Source organism: Sinohyriopsis cumingii, chromosome 12 (assembly GCF_028554795.1).
Source record: "Sinohyriopsis cumingii isolate HCF-2022 chromosome 12, ASM2855479v2, whole genome shotgun sequence".
In the NCBI taxonomy this organism is placed as follows: Eukaryota; Metazoa; Mollusca; class Bivalvia; order Unionida; family Unionidae; genus Sinohyriopsis; species Sinohyriopsis cumingii.
This window is the reverse complement of record NC_142972.1, coordinates 62,832,031-62,851,150: the sequence shown is the minus strand read 5'-3', so window position 1 is coordinate 62,851,150 and position 19,120 is coordinate 62,832,031. Positions and strand designations below refer to the sequence as shown.

Here is a 19,120-nt window from a genome sequence, read left to right as displayed (position 1 = left end):
GCAGTGAACACTTTACAAAGCAAATCAAGCACTGCAAGATAGTCTTCAAAGTATTCCATCTCTGCTCCAAGCAGTACATTGTTGTTTCAAAATGTGGTTTTTCTGTCAACAGCAGAAAGTAAACATATTTCTTTTTTCTATCTTAAGAGAATTCTTTCGTTTTTCATTGGCTTCCGTTTTTCGAATTTTTAAATGTTGTTTTGTAGTCATTCAAACAGTCCACATGTTATATCGGCTGGTGTGTTCATTACCTGTGTTGCTAATATTTGTTGCTTCATTCCTGATCTGAAACTTTCGTTATTTCTAAACATTTGGAAACAGTCAAATAATATGATTAAAAGCAAGTATCTAATTATAATGTGGGAATAGCTGAGTAATTTGTACATAATTTATAACTCATCAGAAAATACTATAGGAGAAATGTTGTAAGGTATGTAGATAATTATTATATGCAGTTTTCGAATTTTGTCCCTAATATGTGGAAAGGTCCGCATGTCATAGAAACACTAAAAAGTAATTCTGCAAGAACAGGTTATTAAGACGAGTGTCGGAAATGATGCCATATATTTTTTTTTAAGGTCGGTGGGGATCGAATAATTTTGAGCTGTACTGAAACCAATATATATAATAGAGATAAATAATAGATAAAACTACATAGCTAATTTTTTCAGTTGAAAAATAAATTCACGCGACAGTGAATCACCATTACAAATATGAACGTGAGTAGATGATGATATAACGTTTTCGTACATGCTTTGAACATCGATAAAAGACTTGAAGACTTAGACGATATTGTCTTACAGTGCCTGTTTGCAATGTAAAGCGTTCACTGAACAATATATCTAACATTTGGGCGTTTTCTCCCTTTTGGTCAGTTTATAACTTACGCATGTGTCTCCAGTTGGTATCAACCCCTTCTTAACCTTCAGCTACATTGTACTATGTTCATGTCAGAAGTCATTATGCCGTTATATCGAGTTCACGGTATCCTATCGCTTCAATCACCGTAATATGTAAATGTAAGCAAGCAGATATTCCAGCTCTGTCGCAACTATTTTAATTTGATAAGCGCTTCACTGCATATTCAACATCTGGCTAGGATTTTACCAATGCATTACCGCCTTGAACGGTACTATAACTGCATCAGCGATGACAACAATGATTCTTGTATACCTACCGGAATTTATTATGCGGATGCCAATCTTGATCCACACCTGCACAATGAATGGTTAGCTTCCATAATACAGCGGACTGATTAAAGATTTAAGGTGGCAAGATAATTTGTGGGGTGTACCCGATCTCGTAATATCCGTCACCGCATCGTCTACACTGGCATACAAGGGTCAAGGTCTCAGTTGTTTTTCGACGAAGACAAAGTCCTTCCGTCCTTCCACGCAGTTGGGAAAAGTATTTTCTTATTCTGAGATTCAACTTCCAGCGTTCATTGCAATCTCGATTATATAAAGCCTATTACGGTCCTTTTATGACAGATTTCCAGGTAGTAGTCAAAACCTAGGCTTCAGTCAGGATGGCTTTCCCTGCTTTTTTACGGTTGCCAAATACAGTTCGCACACCACTTCAAAGATCGTTCGCTATATAGCAGCCACATCTGCGTTAATTGATGTGGAGGCTATGCCGAGTTTTCAGACTTGCATACAATTCTGTAAGATTGGCCTCTCCCTGCAAGCGTTTAGTTGGTCCACATTATCTCAGTACCGTCGGTCTCGGTAAAGGACACAATTTTGTGTCGAAAATTGCCGATGTTTATCGACAAGTGGTAGGTGTAGAATATTCGGAATCCGCAACCTCCATATATTTCCTCCAAGATGCGTCTTATTAGGATGGCCACTCAAAACATAATCGTAGGACATCTCTTTATTTGACACAACCCATGATGCTTTCAAACAGCAGCTGGAACGTTTCTTCAGACTTTATATGGAGTGATCTCAGCCAGTTTGTAGAGCTCAAAGTCGCTATTTACTCCCAGTTAAACCTTGGAACGACAACATAACCTCTCAAGGACTCGCATCGTAGTTGATGTGGATAAGATTCATGGCAGACTCTGACATATCACTAGAACAGATTCGCCTCATGGGGATCTATGCTAATGAGATAAGAGTAATATATCTGAGCTTTGTCCTGACTGTCATATTTATCCAAGATTTCCTCGAGTACGGTATACTCAGTCGATCTTCTAAATACCTATCTACGAGACTTGGCTCCATAGCGATAAACTCAGGAATGATAGACCTAGTAGCAAAAGCGTCTACTGAACCTAATGACATCAGCACTACTATGATGATAGCATCCTGTGCATCTCTCGCTAGATTCGCACGAAAATCTGATGATGTCTTCTTTCCAGATGCAAGCCACGTCTCCTCGGGCTGTATTACTAGCATTTGGGATAATGTGTTAAACTCGTATATGGAATTTTGAGGTTACATCGGGATGGGGTTAAGATGCTCAATGTTCCATATGCCTGTTACTTTTGTCTTAACGCTAATGTAATCGGGAACTTATTCGATGGAGAAAGCCAAGTTTAAGTAAAGTATATTTTTCCTACAATACTTGTCCGATAACATGATCTTAATATCCATCCTATTCGCAACGAATGCATCTATCTAGAGGTTCATTGCCCTTGAGCTCTATATTAACCACAGAAATTGTTTTAACCGAAAACAGTATTGTGAATTAAATCACAATGAATATTATTGAAAGTTCTAATCAAATTACACTAGTGTTTGAAATAAGATCCAGCGCTGATTGCATTGATATGCCTATAGTTTTGACTGTACTAAAATACCACAGGCCTGAAGTGTGATGATGTGCTAACAGTCTTCACCACAACTCCAAAATAGTATTTCTGTTCAAGAAAACGTACAGATGAGCACTTTGTATTTACAATGAATAATAATTTAAATAAACGATTTCACCCTAATCACAAACAGAACACAATAAAATACAAAGTTTGTTGCTTCTGAAGATATCGCAAGAGTGAGTAATTTCTCCAGTAAACAAGATTATATCAATGCGTAGACACAAAGTAGAGCCAGGATGTAAGTTCTAAATTCCTTTCTAGAACAAGCTATGTTCTAAACAGATAAATATCGCAAAGGCTACATTGATCTAGATGTTGGCATCCTGTGATGGATATATAGCAAAATCTAATATTCTTTTGAAAGCTTTATTTACGTGCACATATAACGAAACGTTCTTGTCTATGTAACAACATGTAGGATGAACCGGTTGTGGATTGATAAAACCAGGATTAAATTGCGAACTCGTCCAGATATAAAATAAAGGGCGGTAGAGATTGTGCAGTCTACGTTGCAGTAAAACTGATTAGTATGTTACAATATATGCTACTGATAAGAATTTGTGAAATATTTCATATCGAAGAATGTTCATGCCATTGGTCAATCATAACTTAATTATATCACTTGAAGATATCATGCAGTAAGTTAATGACATCACAATATCGTTCCATAACACGGCAATTAAATAGTCTTTCTCTGTCTCTATCTCTTAATTCTCTCTCTCTCTCTCTCTCTCTCTCTCTCTCTCTCTCATCTTAGGTTAGTTACATTTATATATTAAATTCATTAAAAAGGTGAGATGTCGTGAACTAGTGTGTTTTACATACCTATTCCAGGCGTATAGAGAACAAAATATGCAGCAATACTTTAAAATGTTATCCGCCCTTATTGGAACTATTTAGGGCATATATATAATCAGGCAGAACTTCCGGTAGTAAGTAGATGTGATTGAGAAAATTAGCATAAGTGATAGTGACAAGATAAGTAATCTGAAAGAGATATGCCGCAGTACGAACTATATTATTGCATTTGTAGGAAATATTGTGGACACAAAACTGAAAAAAGAAGGTTTCCATGCATCGTTTTTCGGATGAGAATCGCGTAAGAAAAGTATGGACTCAACGATGCAAATATGCTAGAAAACAAATTTAACAATGTCTAGAACGACCAAACCAGAATTCGTTCCTACCACTGTAACGGGAAGACAGGACCAACAAAAGAACATAATATTCCAACTATATTTCCAGGACCCCACAGATACGATTTGAATTCGTTTTTTTAGCGGTGTGGCCAAAAAGTCAAGTATTCTATTAAACCGAAAAGCATAAAATAAAACTGAAAATTGAGAGCTATTTATTTATTGTTAGATAAGATCTGTATTATATCCAGTTTAACTATATTACAGTATCTTACAACAAAAAAATATTATTCGAAAATACATTGACTGGTTTACAAAACGTATTATTAAAGCAAGTTAATGCAATGTATAATATTTACCCTGCATACATTAATGCCCACTTGTATCAATTATGATTACAGATGGCAAACCAATAGAAGAATGGTTGGTGAGTAAACAAATGGTAGCTTGCAATAAACGCATTATTGAACTTACGGACAGGACATCAAATACATTATTTTAAAGCAAGAATTTTTACTCTGAGACAAGTCCGAGCTCATGTGATAATAAGTATAATCTTTTCAGCCAATCATATTTCGGCGTTGACGTGTATGCCGCATCGTTTACCTATTTTTCAAATAGAGTCGCATGAATACGATGTATGTGCAGTGAAGAAGACAATGTCTAATTCTTGTATGGAGCAGGATTCCTAAAGTTAAATTTAGTTAATGGCAAGTAAAACCTTACTTTTGCATCTACCACTGTTCTGTCATTCAAGAAGGGATACATCGTAGAGTCGTAAACATGGTGCATGTAGCTCTTGTCACCGGTTTTCATATGTGCACGCACTTGGTCGTGTGCCTTTAAAGACGGGAATAGCAGAAGGAAATCTAGGGTCATGGGTGGAACGAAGTATTTGGAAGTTCCGTACCTTCTCTCATATATTATGATACAGAGGGTCCTATGTCAGAACGGGTCATGGAGGTAATCTAAGGTATTTGTGTCACTCTGATTTTTTTCATTTAGATTATTGTTGTGGTTTTTTTTTTTTTTTTTTCTCAACATCAAGCTCGCATCGAGCACCTGTGCTATATTTTAGTTAATTGTCCGAGACTGTCGTCGCGCGATCGCTGTCTATTCCCTCGCACAGATAACGAAACGTCTCCCAGTCCGCCTTATCAAATCTCCCATCTTGGCGCATCTGGGGTTTTGTGTTTTTTTATTTTTATTTTATTTTTTTACTTTTTTATTTTTTCTATTTCCACTGACATGTACAGAGCAGTAAATATTGGAAAAAGAGATCATTTAATAGCATACTTGATTGATAAACTCCCCTGTCGGCAATTTCTGCGATCTTGGAAGAGCATATATTTACATTAAAGGCTGGAAATGGCCTATTTTTGGGATTTATTCTGGCATGGGATCAATTGTTTAGTATCACTAGATTGGATGGCATGATCCACCTTTGAATATTTATCCATCTCCTATTCTAGTGGGATCCTCCCCATTGTTCACTGTGGGCGTTGTAATCTGCACAGAAAATTAATTTTATCGTAACATATCTACAATAATGATGTAAGATTCTGCTTTGATAGTTTTCTCCTCACGTAGGTCGTGCATGTTACCAATCGTTATTTGTCTGCTTTGTTTATAAATTGATATCCCGAAGTTTGGTACGAGTCTAGCGGAGGTCAAACGCACTCAAAAGACTAACATGAGATGGCTTCATTGACGAATGTCCCCGATCAGCTTCCTTTTCTTTTCTGGGGTTCATTCTTTTTAGGTAACAAATTGAGAATATCGGGTCTGTTTTTAGTATTGGTTTGCGTCTTCTGTTGGTATATGTCATCTAACCTAATTTAATTTTGATCATTTTGTGTAACAGTTCCCGATTGTTACGGTTAAATCCCCTGCAGTTCCATTGTAGGACATGAATCATGTTTTTCGACTCCATTTCTTCTTATAGCAGTTAACATCTAATTGTTTCGCTTTGTGTAGCTTTTAATGCATTGGCTTTGCTGGGCACGAATTGCATATTTATCAGGGATCTCATTAGGATACATATAGTGTCGACGGTTATTTGTTTGTGTGCCTAGAGCTTAGCAACCCCTTCGACTATATCCCGGATGAACTCAGCAAATGAGCAGTAGAGGTAGTTGTACATGTCAACTGTGTTGTTTTAATATCTGTACGAGTCTGGATTTTGACAGTGTGAATGTTTTTCGTTTCACTTTTTGGTATAATGATTTGTTATGTGTGTGTGCATACATACTAGTGAACATAATTGCCTTTATATTTACAAGAAATACATGGAAATTTATAAAGACGTGATTGCATAAAATAGAATATTACAATATACAATTACATGTACAAACGTTGTAAAGAAAGTTTTGACATACATACATACATCAGGAAGACATTATCGTGTGAGAAAATGTTGCGCACTAACAAATACAGTAATTTTTAACATTTATTTAAACAAATATTTTCTTCGAATGATATTTAATTAGCTATAGACTTCTCCAATAAGCGCAATAGTGTGCCTGAAATGTTATCTTGGCATTATTTCTTGCCAAATATGCATTGAATGCCACTGCATCCATCAGTGATGGAAACTTGCATGCGATAGCACCCAACAACTTCATTTGTTGCATTGTTTATCAGTTTCGTCTGGATCTTATAGGTTCCCTGCAAAATATACATCATTGAATTAGTTATGAAGTCTTTAAAAATTTGGTTTTAATTATGCCAAGAAACGGAGATGAATCTTATCTTTAGAAACAACATCAAAATAGGCAAATTGTTTTTAGCACTTAGTTTCCGAACACAAAAAGGATCAAATAAAACTTAATATAAGATGGTTTAAAAAATATTTGCCTTGTTTTCAGTCTAATGACAGTTGATTGACAAAGCTGCAAATAAAATTATGCTAGAATTAAGTAAATAATTACCTTTCCACCATCTTTTCTACGTTACTTTTGTTGTACTTGCTGACCATTCTCTGAGCACCTCACTCTCATCTCCGCTAAATGCACCCATTCGTCCCAGGTAGTGATATCAAAATATGTTACTGATAAGTCTATATTTAATATATCGATTCAATCAGACGATTAAAGTTGCAAAATCTGAATCTAGATTTCATGATGGTGTAAGTGAGTTACATAAGAAATAGATAAGTAAAGGATCCGTATCAGTGATCAAGCATGTGCAGCTAACACAGCGGTCGAGATAACGTGATGTCTACATTCTGAGCTGAGGCTGTCCTCCCTCCTTTTCCAACCGTCCTTATTTACTACTTACGTGAATTATACATTTACATGTGAACCGGATGGAAAATTTGCTCCATTAATTAGTGGCTTAGTCCCGTCTCATAGTAACAAGCGCAAAGATAAGCCTGGACATAAACTAAAGCTTGCTTAACCATCACCTGTAGCTGAAGCAGTACAAATTATACCAATTATACCAATGTGTCGACCGTGTTTGAATCAAGTAGATTGAATATTCCTTGCGAGGAGAATACTCGAATTACGCAATCGCCTTCTGACAGTTTTGACACGATTTCCTACATGGAGCACATATATACGTCTCATATGATCTGTGTGTGTGTGGGTGTGTTAATTATATCAGACGTTTAAACTGGTCTCATCAATGCGATTATCTGGTACCAATGCTTAAGGGACTTTTGCACTACGACTCTGCATAACGGATGGGTGAGTGAGGCTGTAACAAGATAACCGGGTGAGATTTCGGATATACAGCAGAACACTTTTGATGATGATACAAATACAATGTTTAATAACGAACGACTTGAATGAGCAATTAATTATGATTAATATGTGCGTGTATATGATCCAAATATGTGATCAATTAACATAAAACACACGGGCTTAATGAAAATAAAAATAAATGACCTTACACAGTACAATGACAAGGGGTTAATGATTCACAGTGGTTTCACAACGAAAAGATTGATGCGTTTTACTCAGTAGTAAAACCAATGTAGTATTTTACTCATACAGTAAAATGTATTCACTCAAATAGTGAAATTATGTAAACAAAAGAGACAGATTTAAAAATTAGTTTTACAGTCCCCAAAACACACTGGGTTTTACAAACCCCCAAAATTAGCCCACGGCTAAAAGATTACATGTATGGAGTCACAAACTCCTTCACCAGCACACTCGGCTACCAGTCACACTGGTCAATCAAGCCCTTAGTATTCCAGGTTGGTCAATCAAGCAATCAGCGCCCATCAGTCTCGGTCAGCAACGCCCGGTCACCTGCTACTCGACCAGCAACACTGTTTATTCAGCTCTATGGCTGCTATGATTCAGCTTCACAGCTGCTATTGTCGACCTCTCTGGTTAGATCTGCAGCTAATACTACGTCGACTCCGATCACTCTGATAACTCTGATCGCTCTGGTCAGCTGAAAATGCATCTAACACCGTGCACTCTGCATGACACGGGTATATACGATAAAACGTAATGACGTTATATACGGTAAGTTATACAGCTTACATTATCGGCACAATAATTACAAAACAACAAACAGGTTCAGAAGTAAACCTAACCAAGCCCGATATGAACCCTTCGGTACCAAACGTTTCTTAAAAATGCAGCTTTATATTCCTACTATAAATCCCTTGCTAAGTCACAAACCAGAATAGAAAATATTTGCATTACACTACGTAAACCGAAGCTACATAGCAAACATACAAGAAACGTGGTATTACAATAGTTATAACTTATACACTAGAAATTATTAATTCACATACTTCTACAGCGGAAAATGTGCAAGTCTTTACAGAGGACCGCTCACTGACAAGACTTTCCTTAATGTGAAGATTTAATATTACGGTGACGCATTTATACACGGACAAAGTCGTCATATAATGTATGTGCGCTAGAAGCATTCAGTTTTTCCCATTGAAAGCACTTCGCACGTGCAGCATAGGATAAACCGAACTCACCATTTCGAAATATTGTACAATATACATAAATCACCCTCGGGTATCATTGTTCACACAAAAGTTGAGACCCGAGTACATGTATTTAATAAATATAAGGATTTATACAATTCCGTGACATAGGTATAGTCAAATATCACCTATAGTAAGGAATGAAATGTATTAATCTGAGCAATTAAGTAATTTAATATGTATTTTACGTGTAATCGATCAGGGCAGTGAGAGAGTATTGAGCTATTGCATTGTAATTATCTTGTTCCACGAAGACTAATCAATATGCAACGTGGCAAACACCACGATGCAAAGTAATGGGGGCTACGATGTTGGTCTTATTCCAGTCAACCCGGAAGACTAGTCAAGATGCAAGGAGCGTTACATTTTTCACATACGTTGGGCATTGTGTTCAATGCTCGTGGTAAACATAACTCGTCTTTTTCCAGTCAACCTGGTCCGTTGCCTGAGAGTTATATTATATGTATAAATTTAATCATTTTTAAAGCACATTGTGGTTGGTATGGATAATATCAAAGGGAATTACCAAACATTTGTTAAATATATACTATGAAATGACTTATTTGCTTCTTTGGGTGTTACTTATTTTCATATCATCTTTCACGGCATGTACCTATCTAATTATTAATCCGCTAAAGTGTATATCTGGGTATCACCAGTCTTTTTTTCTTAATATCCGTCTAACGAATATTTAAAATACTTGCCCTTTGCAACTCGTCCTAAATAAACCTTATATGCATGCGGAAATGGGATGCATATTGAAGTTGATTGAAAGTATAATATTTATTCTAGTTGTGGAATTGTTTCCGCTAGTGTGTAAGAAGGCATTTCCCGCCAAATAAGACTGTGTTAAATGAAGAAAACTACAAATTTTAATAAAATTACAAACTGATCTGGTAAGATAGATGAACAGATATGCAAGATGGTACCTTGTTCAGTTGTCTTGGATTTCACGGGCGTCACTAATCATGAAGGTTAAAAAAAGTGTAGCGCAACATGCTTAATGACGCTGAATATGAAATATATTCATGTATATACCCACGGGGTTTTCACCATTGGGTTGTATGGTGTATCGAATAGGTCACGTATAGGGAAAGAGTGGATACTTATCTGTACAGTTAGTTATGTACATGTAAGTGGTGATTTAGTGAAATGTTTCTTATTTGGGATAACTAGTCATTTATGTTGATTGTTGTATGACATTGGATCATAAACTGGATAAATTAGTTTGTATCGTTGTGCAGTGTAGGCATTTGCAAAGGTATGGGTGCTTTAGAAACCGTAATAAAATAAGGCAGTTTATCGTGACTGGTGGTCTACATTAGGGAAAATATTAGACGAAAGTCTTAGATTTTCGTACATTTTGCACTGAACCCTTTATTTTGATACCAATAATGTGGTTGTTGATTTAAAATCATAATTCATTAATTAATAAAGTTAAGAAAACTGAATTATTAAGTGTGGTACTATATATAGTTAAGTATGTGCAGAAAGACATATGAGCAAAGAATATTGGTAATCCAGATTCTTGATTTGGGAACATCATAATGTTTGGGACAAAAATTATGCCATTATTATGATTATCAAAATACGTTGAGAATTATGTTATTCATCATAAAATGCTGCTGCATCACCGCCATAGGAAACCTTTGAGGAAATAGACAAATGCTAACTTTTTCTTTGAATCGGATTCTTATCTGGCAGCATGATGCGGTTATTAGATAGATTACCACGAACAATATTTCATGAGGAGATGCATCGAATATTTTGAAACCACTTGCCTATCTGACCATAGTTCCGCCTGTCTGTATATCTGTGCCGGTGCGTCTTACGATCATGCTTTCTTCTTCACCATCACTGGAACTAATCACACAGAACTGTGATGTGATACTAGCGGAGAATTATGTTTTGTGTCACACATCTGGGAGATCCAAAAGGATACGTTAAAATTTGGACGTGGCTATGATTCAATATCGTATTTGTCTCCCTGACCACCCATTGTTTAACAGATGAAAAAGTGTCATCAATGAAGTTGGCAAATTTGCCCTAACATCCTAAATATAAATGAATTGTGGTGATGATTTGCAATTGTACGTCATCGAGATATTACTAGCATGCCAAAATTATGTATCATAATTCACATTCCGTCCTAAAATAAATCCAAAACATAATAAAAATTGGAGAAAATGCTTCTGTTTTATTATAGAATTCTTTACATTAATAATTTATTCGCATCAGTATATTAATTTATTTTGAGTCGAAATATGCTAACGTGAAATTACTATTGCCATGATTTCTTTACAAATTTGTATGTAACACTGTAAAAGTCCTAACAAACAGTTTTGCACTTGGTCTTATAAAGTATTCCATTTTATGATCTTCGTGTATTTTAGAATGCTAACTTACTTTCTCCTTAATACTGAGACTTAGTGCAGTTGCAAGTATATGCTAAACGAATCCTTTGGAGTCCCACATAGGCTAACGTACAAAATATTTTCAAAATGGTTACTCATGGGTTCCAAATGTATTTCTATGATAAAAAAATATCAGTGTTCTCATTCTCCTTAGGTCAAGACAAAACAATCAACCCATTCCTGCCACATCACATTGGTCGCCGCCTTACAGCATGTCCATGACTGTGTTAGTATAAGCAGCAATGTTGGCGTGTAATTTGGAGCGATATCCGAAAATTTAGGTCATAATTACTTGGATTATGAGTGAAAACTGCAACAAACTGCATACATTTTGTAATTTTGAGATTGGCAGCCATTATCAAAATGATAATTAAACATATATATTTCCTTTCACCCAGGCCAAATTCAAATAAGCAAAGAATTTATCAGAGGAACTGTCTACGCCCAATGTTTGTTTTCGGCAAAGACACGATAGGCAAATCATGTAATAGCTCTGGGAAATGATGGCCCGGTGTGTTTCGACTGTATGAAAAAAAAATTAATTCAATTCCTTACTTCTAGATATTTAAAGAAACTAGGGGAGCTTTGAGGAGAGGTGATGCAAATTCCAATAAATGGAAACACCATATTGTGGTTTTCTTTTTAAAATTCAAATTCGGTAATAGTAATGCTATACAAAGTTCTGACCAACATATCCCTTATGATATATTTATTTCTGAAGGATTATAGTAATACATAATTTGTGGGGTAACTATTAAAATACATAACAGTCTTTTTCAACCAAATTCTTGCACCGTTCCGAGAGACCTTTGTCTTAGAGTCATGCGAAATGTCTGGATGACAAAGGCTTAATAAAATAAAGCATGTTACCTTAACCAACCAGCGCCATAATCCTGACATTTCTGGAATGTGAAATCTCTGACCGCTGAGTAAATAAGTGCCTGGTTGAAATGGACATGTACAAGGAAAGTTACTTCGCTGAAATTGCTGAGGACAACGGGCTCTTCCATTGGCATCCTTCATGAAGGAAATTAGACCACAAAAATCATAGGAGCTGAAGAAGGAAAAGAGTGTAATGCAGAGTGTGTGGATTTCGGGCTATATGAGTCATGCTGCTTGTATGCTTCTGTGATGCGCATTTAGTATTCTTCGCTAAAGTAGTCAGATATTGGTAGAAATTATAAACCACGATACTAGGCCACGATTTAGTATACACACTAATTCATATTCCATCTATGATAGAGCTTAACTTTCGTGCGATGCATAGTTGAAAGTAGAACCATCAGTATATCAAGGAACGAAATGTGCAAAAGAGTTTTCTAAAAGATGTTACTGTATCTAGAGATAAATGGGTTGCGGTGATGACTGAATGCACCAACGGCATATAAACTGGCCTTACATCCTTTCGACTTTGGAAGCAGGAACGCAAACATTACTTAAAATACTTTATTTGGATGTTTTGCAATCTGTTTAGATAAACAATTAATGTTTGTTTCTTTCCGGGGAAAGAATATTTCCCACAAAGTAATGTTATAAAGAAAGAAACAAATATTTTCGGTTGCTTTGTTTCTAGATTGGCTTAGATTTTAAATGCAATATATTGCAGGAATAATAGTTGAACCTGAGGTCATCGAATCCGGTGGATTCTAGAACTTGTGATATATATATATATATATATATATATATATATATATATATATATATATATATATATATATATATATATATAACTGCAGAAGTTTTATAGATTTACTATGGGGATAAATTCGGAGTCAATCACCTTTATCATTCTCAATTTGGTTTATACCATGGATGATGTCGATGATAAAATTTGGGAAACATATGCTATACTTGACATCAATAATGAGACATCGATAGACAAATAATGCTAAAATCATGTACGTACAAAACAATTACTCATCTCACGGCTAATAGCCACGTCATCAAGTTCGAGAAACGACCTGAAAGAAACTTTCTTAAACATGTATTTACATTGCACATAGAGAAATCTGTCTAAAAGAACAATCAAAAGACCACGCAATGTTATCTTTAGTGGGCTAGTGTTATTTATTAGACGGTGAAATACCTCGCGAAACTTAATACTACGGTTTGTAAATGTTGTCTCTATGATCAGGTTGATATTCTATGCAGTTTTCCGCAAAGATGGATTCCAGTGAAATTTACAGTTATAAAAATAGAAAGGAAAGAAAAAAACAGATAAGATTGTTTATTACGTTCTTGGATAGAACATTACATCTGTTATAGAGTCTGAAGTTTGAAATTGCCCGGCGAAATTCCAAACAAGCATGTCTTCCAACGGCTTTGCTATAATGTTCCTTTGTTACAACACTCAGTTGTTTAGAGCGTTTGATATGTGTGGTCGTTCTGGAGAGCTATCTAAATTATAACTTGACATCAACTGACACGCCGAATCCAGATAAACACTGGTTGTCAGTTCTAACAAAATCAAATAGCCCTACGCCAGTGGCCCCTCCAGTTTCAGATCGGGTGCCTCCTTTAGTCTAACGGAAGTGCCCATAGGGCTTGTCGTAAAAAATCTAACATTTGCCTGATAAAATTTTGATCGCGCTGATGAAATGCGTCATTTTATTTTCAGATTTATGAAAGACATGTAAATTATTAATATGTATCTCCGTGTATGCCCCTTACTCTTGATGAAGATTGTCCATTTGTCCTACTTCTGTCGAAAGCTGTAGACTTTTTGCATACAAAGCAAAGCACGTGACCTATGAATATGAAACAGATAGCCTGTATTACTCATAATAAGTGTTCTCTTGACTTTAGCATACATGTGATTCTTTATGAGGTAGAACAAATTACCGCATTTTTAGGCCGTCTACCGCACATACAGTTTTAAAGTTGAAATCTACCGCTTTCGAAAATGAACAGAGTTTTGTAATTGATACCAAAAAGGTATTTTTACACGTTCTATCCCTGCAATACAGAAACAAACCAGAACTAGTGCGAATGATATTTGGCTGAGTAATGGGATTAGTTCTAATATGTGTACACAATAAGTTGTTAATTGACTACCTTATTGTTTTAATCTGGAGAGTTTACACCAAAGGTGGGATGTTTCTTGAGGTGTTATTCATACTAAGTGTGGTAAAATAGGAAATATATATTATAAGCGATACTCTTTGAACATTTTATGTGGCGGTGAACGTAAAGCCGGATTTAAGACGGAGAAAATGGGGCATTTGCTAAAGGCTCCCAGTGTTCCACTAGTTGAATCTGGTAGTGGGTGTGTTTACGTGCGAGAACGAAAAAGAAGTAACGCATTATGTCCTCGGGATGTCATATATAAAGTGAGGTACAGGATGCAAGCTAGCTCTCTCTCTCTCTCTCTCTCTCTCTCCAATAAATCAGATGCTTCCAGATGCTCACAGTACGAGGGGCCTCAGATGGTTGTCGCGGGTTCAAAGACATATCAAAATGGGGCTAGCAGCTGCCTCGCTTGGTGCAAAGCATTAAGAGGTCAGTTTTCGGACTAGTTGACTTTGTGTCAGAATAATGTGACTACAGGTTTGTTAAGGAGACTTAACTTTAGTGCGTCCGACAATTCCACGATGGGCCAGTGTTTCCCGACCTACCATCCAGATAAGCCCAAAATAGGTAAAATCATCGGGAAACACTGCCCATCGTGGAATCGTCGGACGCACTAAAGTTAATCCTCCCTAACTAACCTGTAGTGGCCTACCGGAGACAAAAAAACCTCACAGACATCCTAGTCAGTGCGAAGCTAACGCCAATTACTAATCAAGACCACGCTATTCAATCTGGCCCCTATGGCGATAAAAGGTGCAAAACCTGTCAACGTATGATAGAGACCAGAACATTTTCTAGCACAGCGACTAGATAAACATTAAACATACATGGTCAAAACAAAACGTGCAAAACAGAGAATGTCATTTAGCTCATCACATGTAAGATCTGTAGCCTTCACTATGTCGGAGAAACTGAAAAGCTACACAAAAGGATCAACCTTCATAGATCTGATTAGATGACAAAGAAGCTGTACAGAAACCCGGTCGCAGAACACTTCATCTCCCCTGGCCACACTTTCAGTGATATAACACTTTTTGCAATTGCTCACAACCCCAACTGGAATCCCCAAACCAGGAAAGAAAAGGAATTTTTCTGGATACGCCGCCTTAGAACATTGAAACCAATCGGTTTAAACCAAAAAGACCAGAAAAAGACAACTGCACAAATAAAATTATCTTTTGCTGCCCACATGTTTTCTTTTAAATAATACTCTAAATTGGTTTAATGACCTAAGAGTACTATAACAATGAAATTTCTGGGATATAATCTGAGCTTACATAAATTTACATAAAATAACAGATGTCGTTATGGCTCATCAATTTCTAGGCCAATACAACTATTTTCCAGTATCAGCAACAAGCTGAAATAAACAGGTTAAGACATAACAGAGATAAAAGGTTGAATTCCCGTAGAAACAGCCATGTATCGTTTCCTAAATATATCCGTCTTCTGTTTTATTTGTTTGTCTTGTCTATATTTTTAATATTTGCCTTTGAAAAAGACTCATTAAAGAGTCGAAAGCGCTCAGGCTAGTTAGATACTAGTTTCATACTGTTCGTTGTCAGTTTATTGCATATATATATATATATATATATATATATATATATATATATATATATATATATATATATATATATATAGAGAGAGAGAGAGAGAGAGAGAGAGAGAGAGAGAGAGAGAAGCATTGTCTTTGTCGTCTATTAACTCACATATATACAACCCAAGTTATTACTTGCACTTACCAGGACCCTACATTTGATATACAAGGTATCGGTATATCAAAGAGCACGCGTTTTTTTATGCTAACATCAAGCTTCAGGTTGCCTGTGACTCGCCTGTGTATCGTGAGCTGAACTGTTGGGGTCAGCCCTCCTGGAATGAGCACGTCCCTTGGGTTGATATTAGCATAGTTTACATGTAAAATGGGATTCGGACCGTGATCTGTGAAACAAAAAACGTATAGAGCTGATGATACGTACGCGTTATGTGACCAGTATAAATATTTATGTCAAGAAAACAGGGAATTGTGCAGAAAAAGAGTGTACATATCTTAAACGCGTTCAGCAAAAGCTGCGTTATATACACGCAGATACGTACCTCGGATAGAGTTGCTGGTGAGAGAAAAAATGACTAGTATTCACATAGTTAAGCTGTCATTCTTTGGTGGCTACTAATTTTGCGAAAATCAGTTTTGCAATATAGCAGGAGTTATTTCTAGTTTCTATAGATATTTCAGCTCATACATACATCCACTGCAGGCAAAACCATTGTTTAAAACAATGGACAATGGATCATCACATCTGTGATGACCTATACTGCCAGACGGAGAGATGTACACTTTATAAGATATCATTAATAATTTATAAGATATACTATTTATGGTATCATGCAATTTATTATATCGGAATTAAGTCTGTTTATAAATTTAAAAAAAAACTTCCTTTATTCGTTATATTATAAAGCCTATAAGATACTTGTTAACATACAAAATATCGTTTAAATTACATTATTTATCATACACATTTTATGATATCCCTATATAGTTTATAGGATCTCTTATAACGTTTATAAGATATCTTATACATTTTATAGGACTTGTCATAAACTTTGCAAGAAATGTTATAAATAAAATATCTTATAAGCTTTGTACAATATTTTGACTTTTTTGTCTCAAAAACTTTTAAAGATACCTTGATTCTTATGTACTTTGAACGATACTTTGTTCAATTTCATTTGCAAGATCTCTTCTCAATTTATTAGAAATAAAATATGTGCATTATCTTACAAGCTATCTCCTAAAATGTGTAATATGTATATCATATCTTACATAGTCTGCAGGTGTCCATTGTATGCACTAAATACCAATTTCTTAATAAGATACCTCATAAACTTTGAAAGATATTTAATAAGCTTTATAAAATATCTCCTAAATTTTATCAGACTTTATAACATATCCTACATACCATTTTAATAAAGGTACCTTACACAAATTTTAATATATGTTAATAAGTTTAAGATATCGCGTAAACTATATTTTTGATATTTTCTTTTAATTTGAGTAATAATTAACATATATTTTATATTACAAAATGTTCATAAGATACCTTTCAAATTGTATAGTACATATGACACAATATATTAGATATTTGATTTAAAATATGAGATATTTAAATTTATGCGATATCTATGATTTCGCTAATAAATAACAATTGAGCTTGCCATACGTAAACAAGCGAGCATGCCAGTTAGCCTACGCCGCTCGATAAGGCAACTCTTGCAATCCCAAGAGAAATTTGAAATGTAGTTTAGTCCCTTCCACTACTCCTTTGGCAATGGAAGTCTGGTATATTTAAGGTCTCACTGGATAGTTTATCTGGTGAATTTTCATCCGACAATGACCTATTACAGAAATATGAGAATAATTTTACACTGAAGATACAAATAAAAACAAACTAATGATTTGTGTTGAAAGCATGCATGTGAGATCTTGACTGCGGCAATCAGGTTAATTCTTTATACAACTGGTGGCTTTTATACTGAACCGACACTGCCACCATCCCCTCTTTTTTACATTCATTTTTGACAGCAAAGAGCTATTTTTTAAATATTTTCCAGTGACAAGGCAGCTAAAAGAATCAGTATGTGCCTTATGCATCAATAAAGTTCACTAGTACTATAACAAATTATCATACTTTTCATCACCCCTCAGCCATCTCGTTTTTTTTTAATAGATATTTACCTCTGTAGCAGACATACGTAAATACGTAAGCCAAGTCGTCTGTTCATTTGCAGCCCAAGTTACGCATTTGATCTACAGTGCTAGTCTAACTTTGATAGGCAGTCACCAAACAACCCAACCCCTTTTCAAGCCTAACTCAAAGTAAATCTAAACCACATTACAGATTTAGCTTCCGTGTGAATTTATAAATGCTAATCTTATCATAATTAAATTCATGCCTTCTACCTTAAAAATTAGGAAGGTGTCAAAATACGAAACTATCCAGTGAGACCTTAAGCAACAATTTTCAAATGCACGTTTTATAAATTATTTAAGATTTACAAAAAATGAACTGCATTAAATATTAATAACACATATAATATTTCAGCATGAAAAGCTGACATATTTGACAATGAATTCATTTCAATGTGCATAACATAAAGCATAAAATAATTATTTTGGTGTATATAAAATTAGAAGTTGCAATTTTTTTTTTTAAATTACCAAGACATGTTCTTGCTATTTTGCTTGTTTTTCTCAGCTAAATGCAAAACAAATTAAACAGAATATAGAAACAAATGCTGAAATCTCAACCTACCACATACAGAATAGCTGAAGCCATCACAAGCAGCCAGTAAGGCCAGTGAAATAGCCAATAGGATTATCATCGCAAAGTTATTAAAGACAATAATGGAAGTAAATTTTCATTGTGTCCAGATGTAATAAGGTGCGAAGTCTGCCAGGCCCACGCTTTTCTGTCTTTTAAAACTTTGATACCGAGAAGTCTGCCAGGTCCCGCTTTTCTGTCTTTTAAAACTTTGATACCGAGAAGTCTGCCAGGCCCACGCTTTTCTGTCTTTTAAAACTTTGATACCGAGAAGTCTGCCAGGCCCACGCTTTTCTGTCTTTTAAAACTTTGATACCGAGAAGTCTGCCAGGCCCACGCTTTTCTGTCTTTTAAAACTCTAATACCGAGAAGAATGATCAGACCACATCTTGCCAAGA

At 35.5% G+C, this 19,120-nt stretch overlaps 1 protein-coding gene across 2 annotated transcripts in view; it reads right to left on the bottom strand.

Moving 5' to 3' along the window:
- Nucleotides 1-19,120, bottom strand: part of LOC149786582 (ganglioside GM2 activator-like) — a 41,088-nt gene extending 21,968 nt beyond the window's left edge. Inside the window, exons 1-4 of one of the 2 annotated variants that reach the window (XM_089977087.1) lie at nt 18,714-19,117; nt 16,140-16,338; nt 12,199-12,382; nt 3,171-6,621 (exon numbers count right to left, since the gene is read on the bottom strand). In XM_089977087.1, the coding sequence (XP_089833213.1) occupies nt 6,496-6,621; nt 12,199-12,382; nt 16,140-16,338; nt 18,714-18,783 (579 nt within the window). In that variant the 5' untranslated portion in view covers nt 18,784-19,117 and the 3' untranslated portion in view covers nt 3,171-6,495. Of the gene's footprint in view, nt 1-3,170; nt 6,622-12,198; nt 12,383-16,139; nt 16,339-18,713 lie in introns of those variants that run through there. The other variant, XM_089977089.1, reaches the window with a different exon arrangement.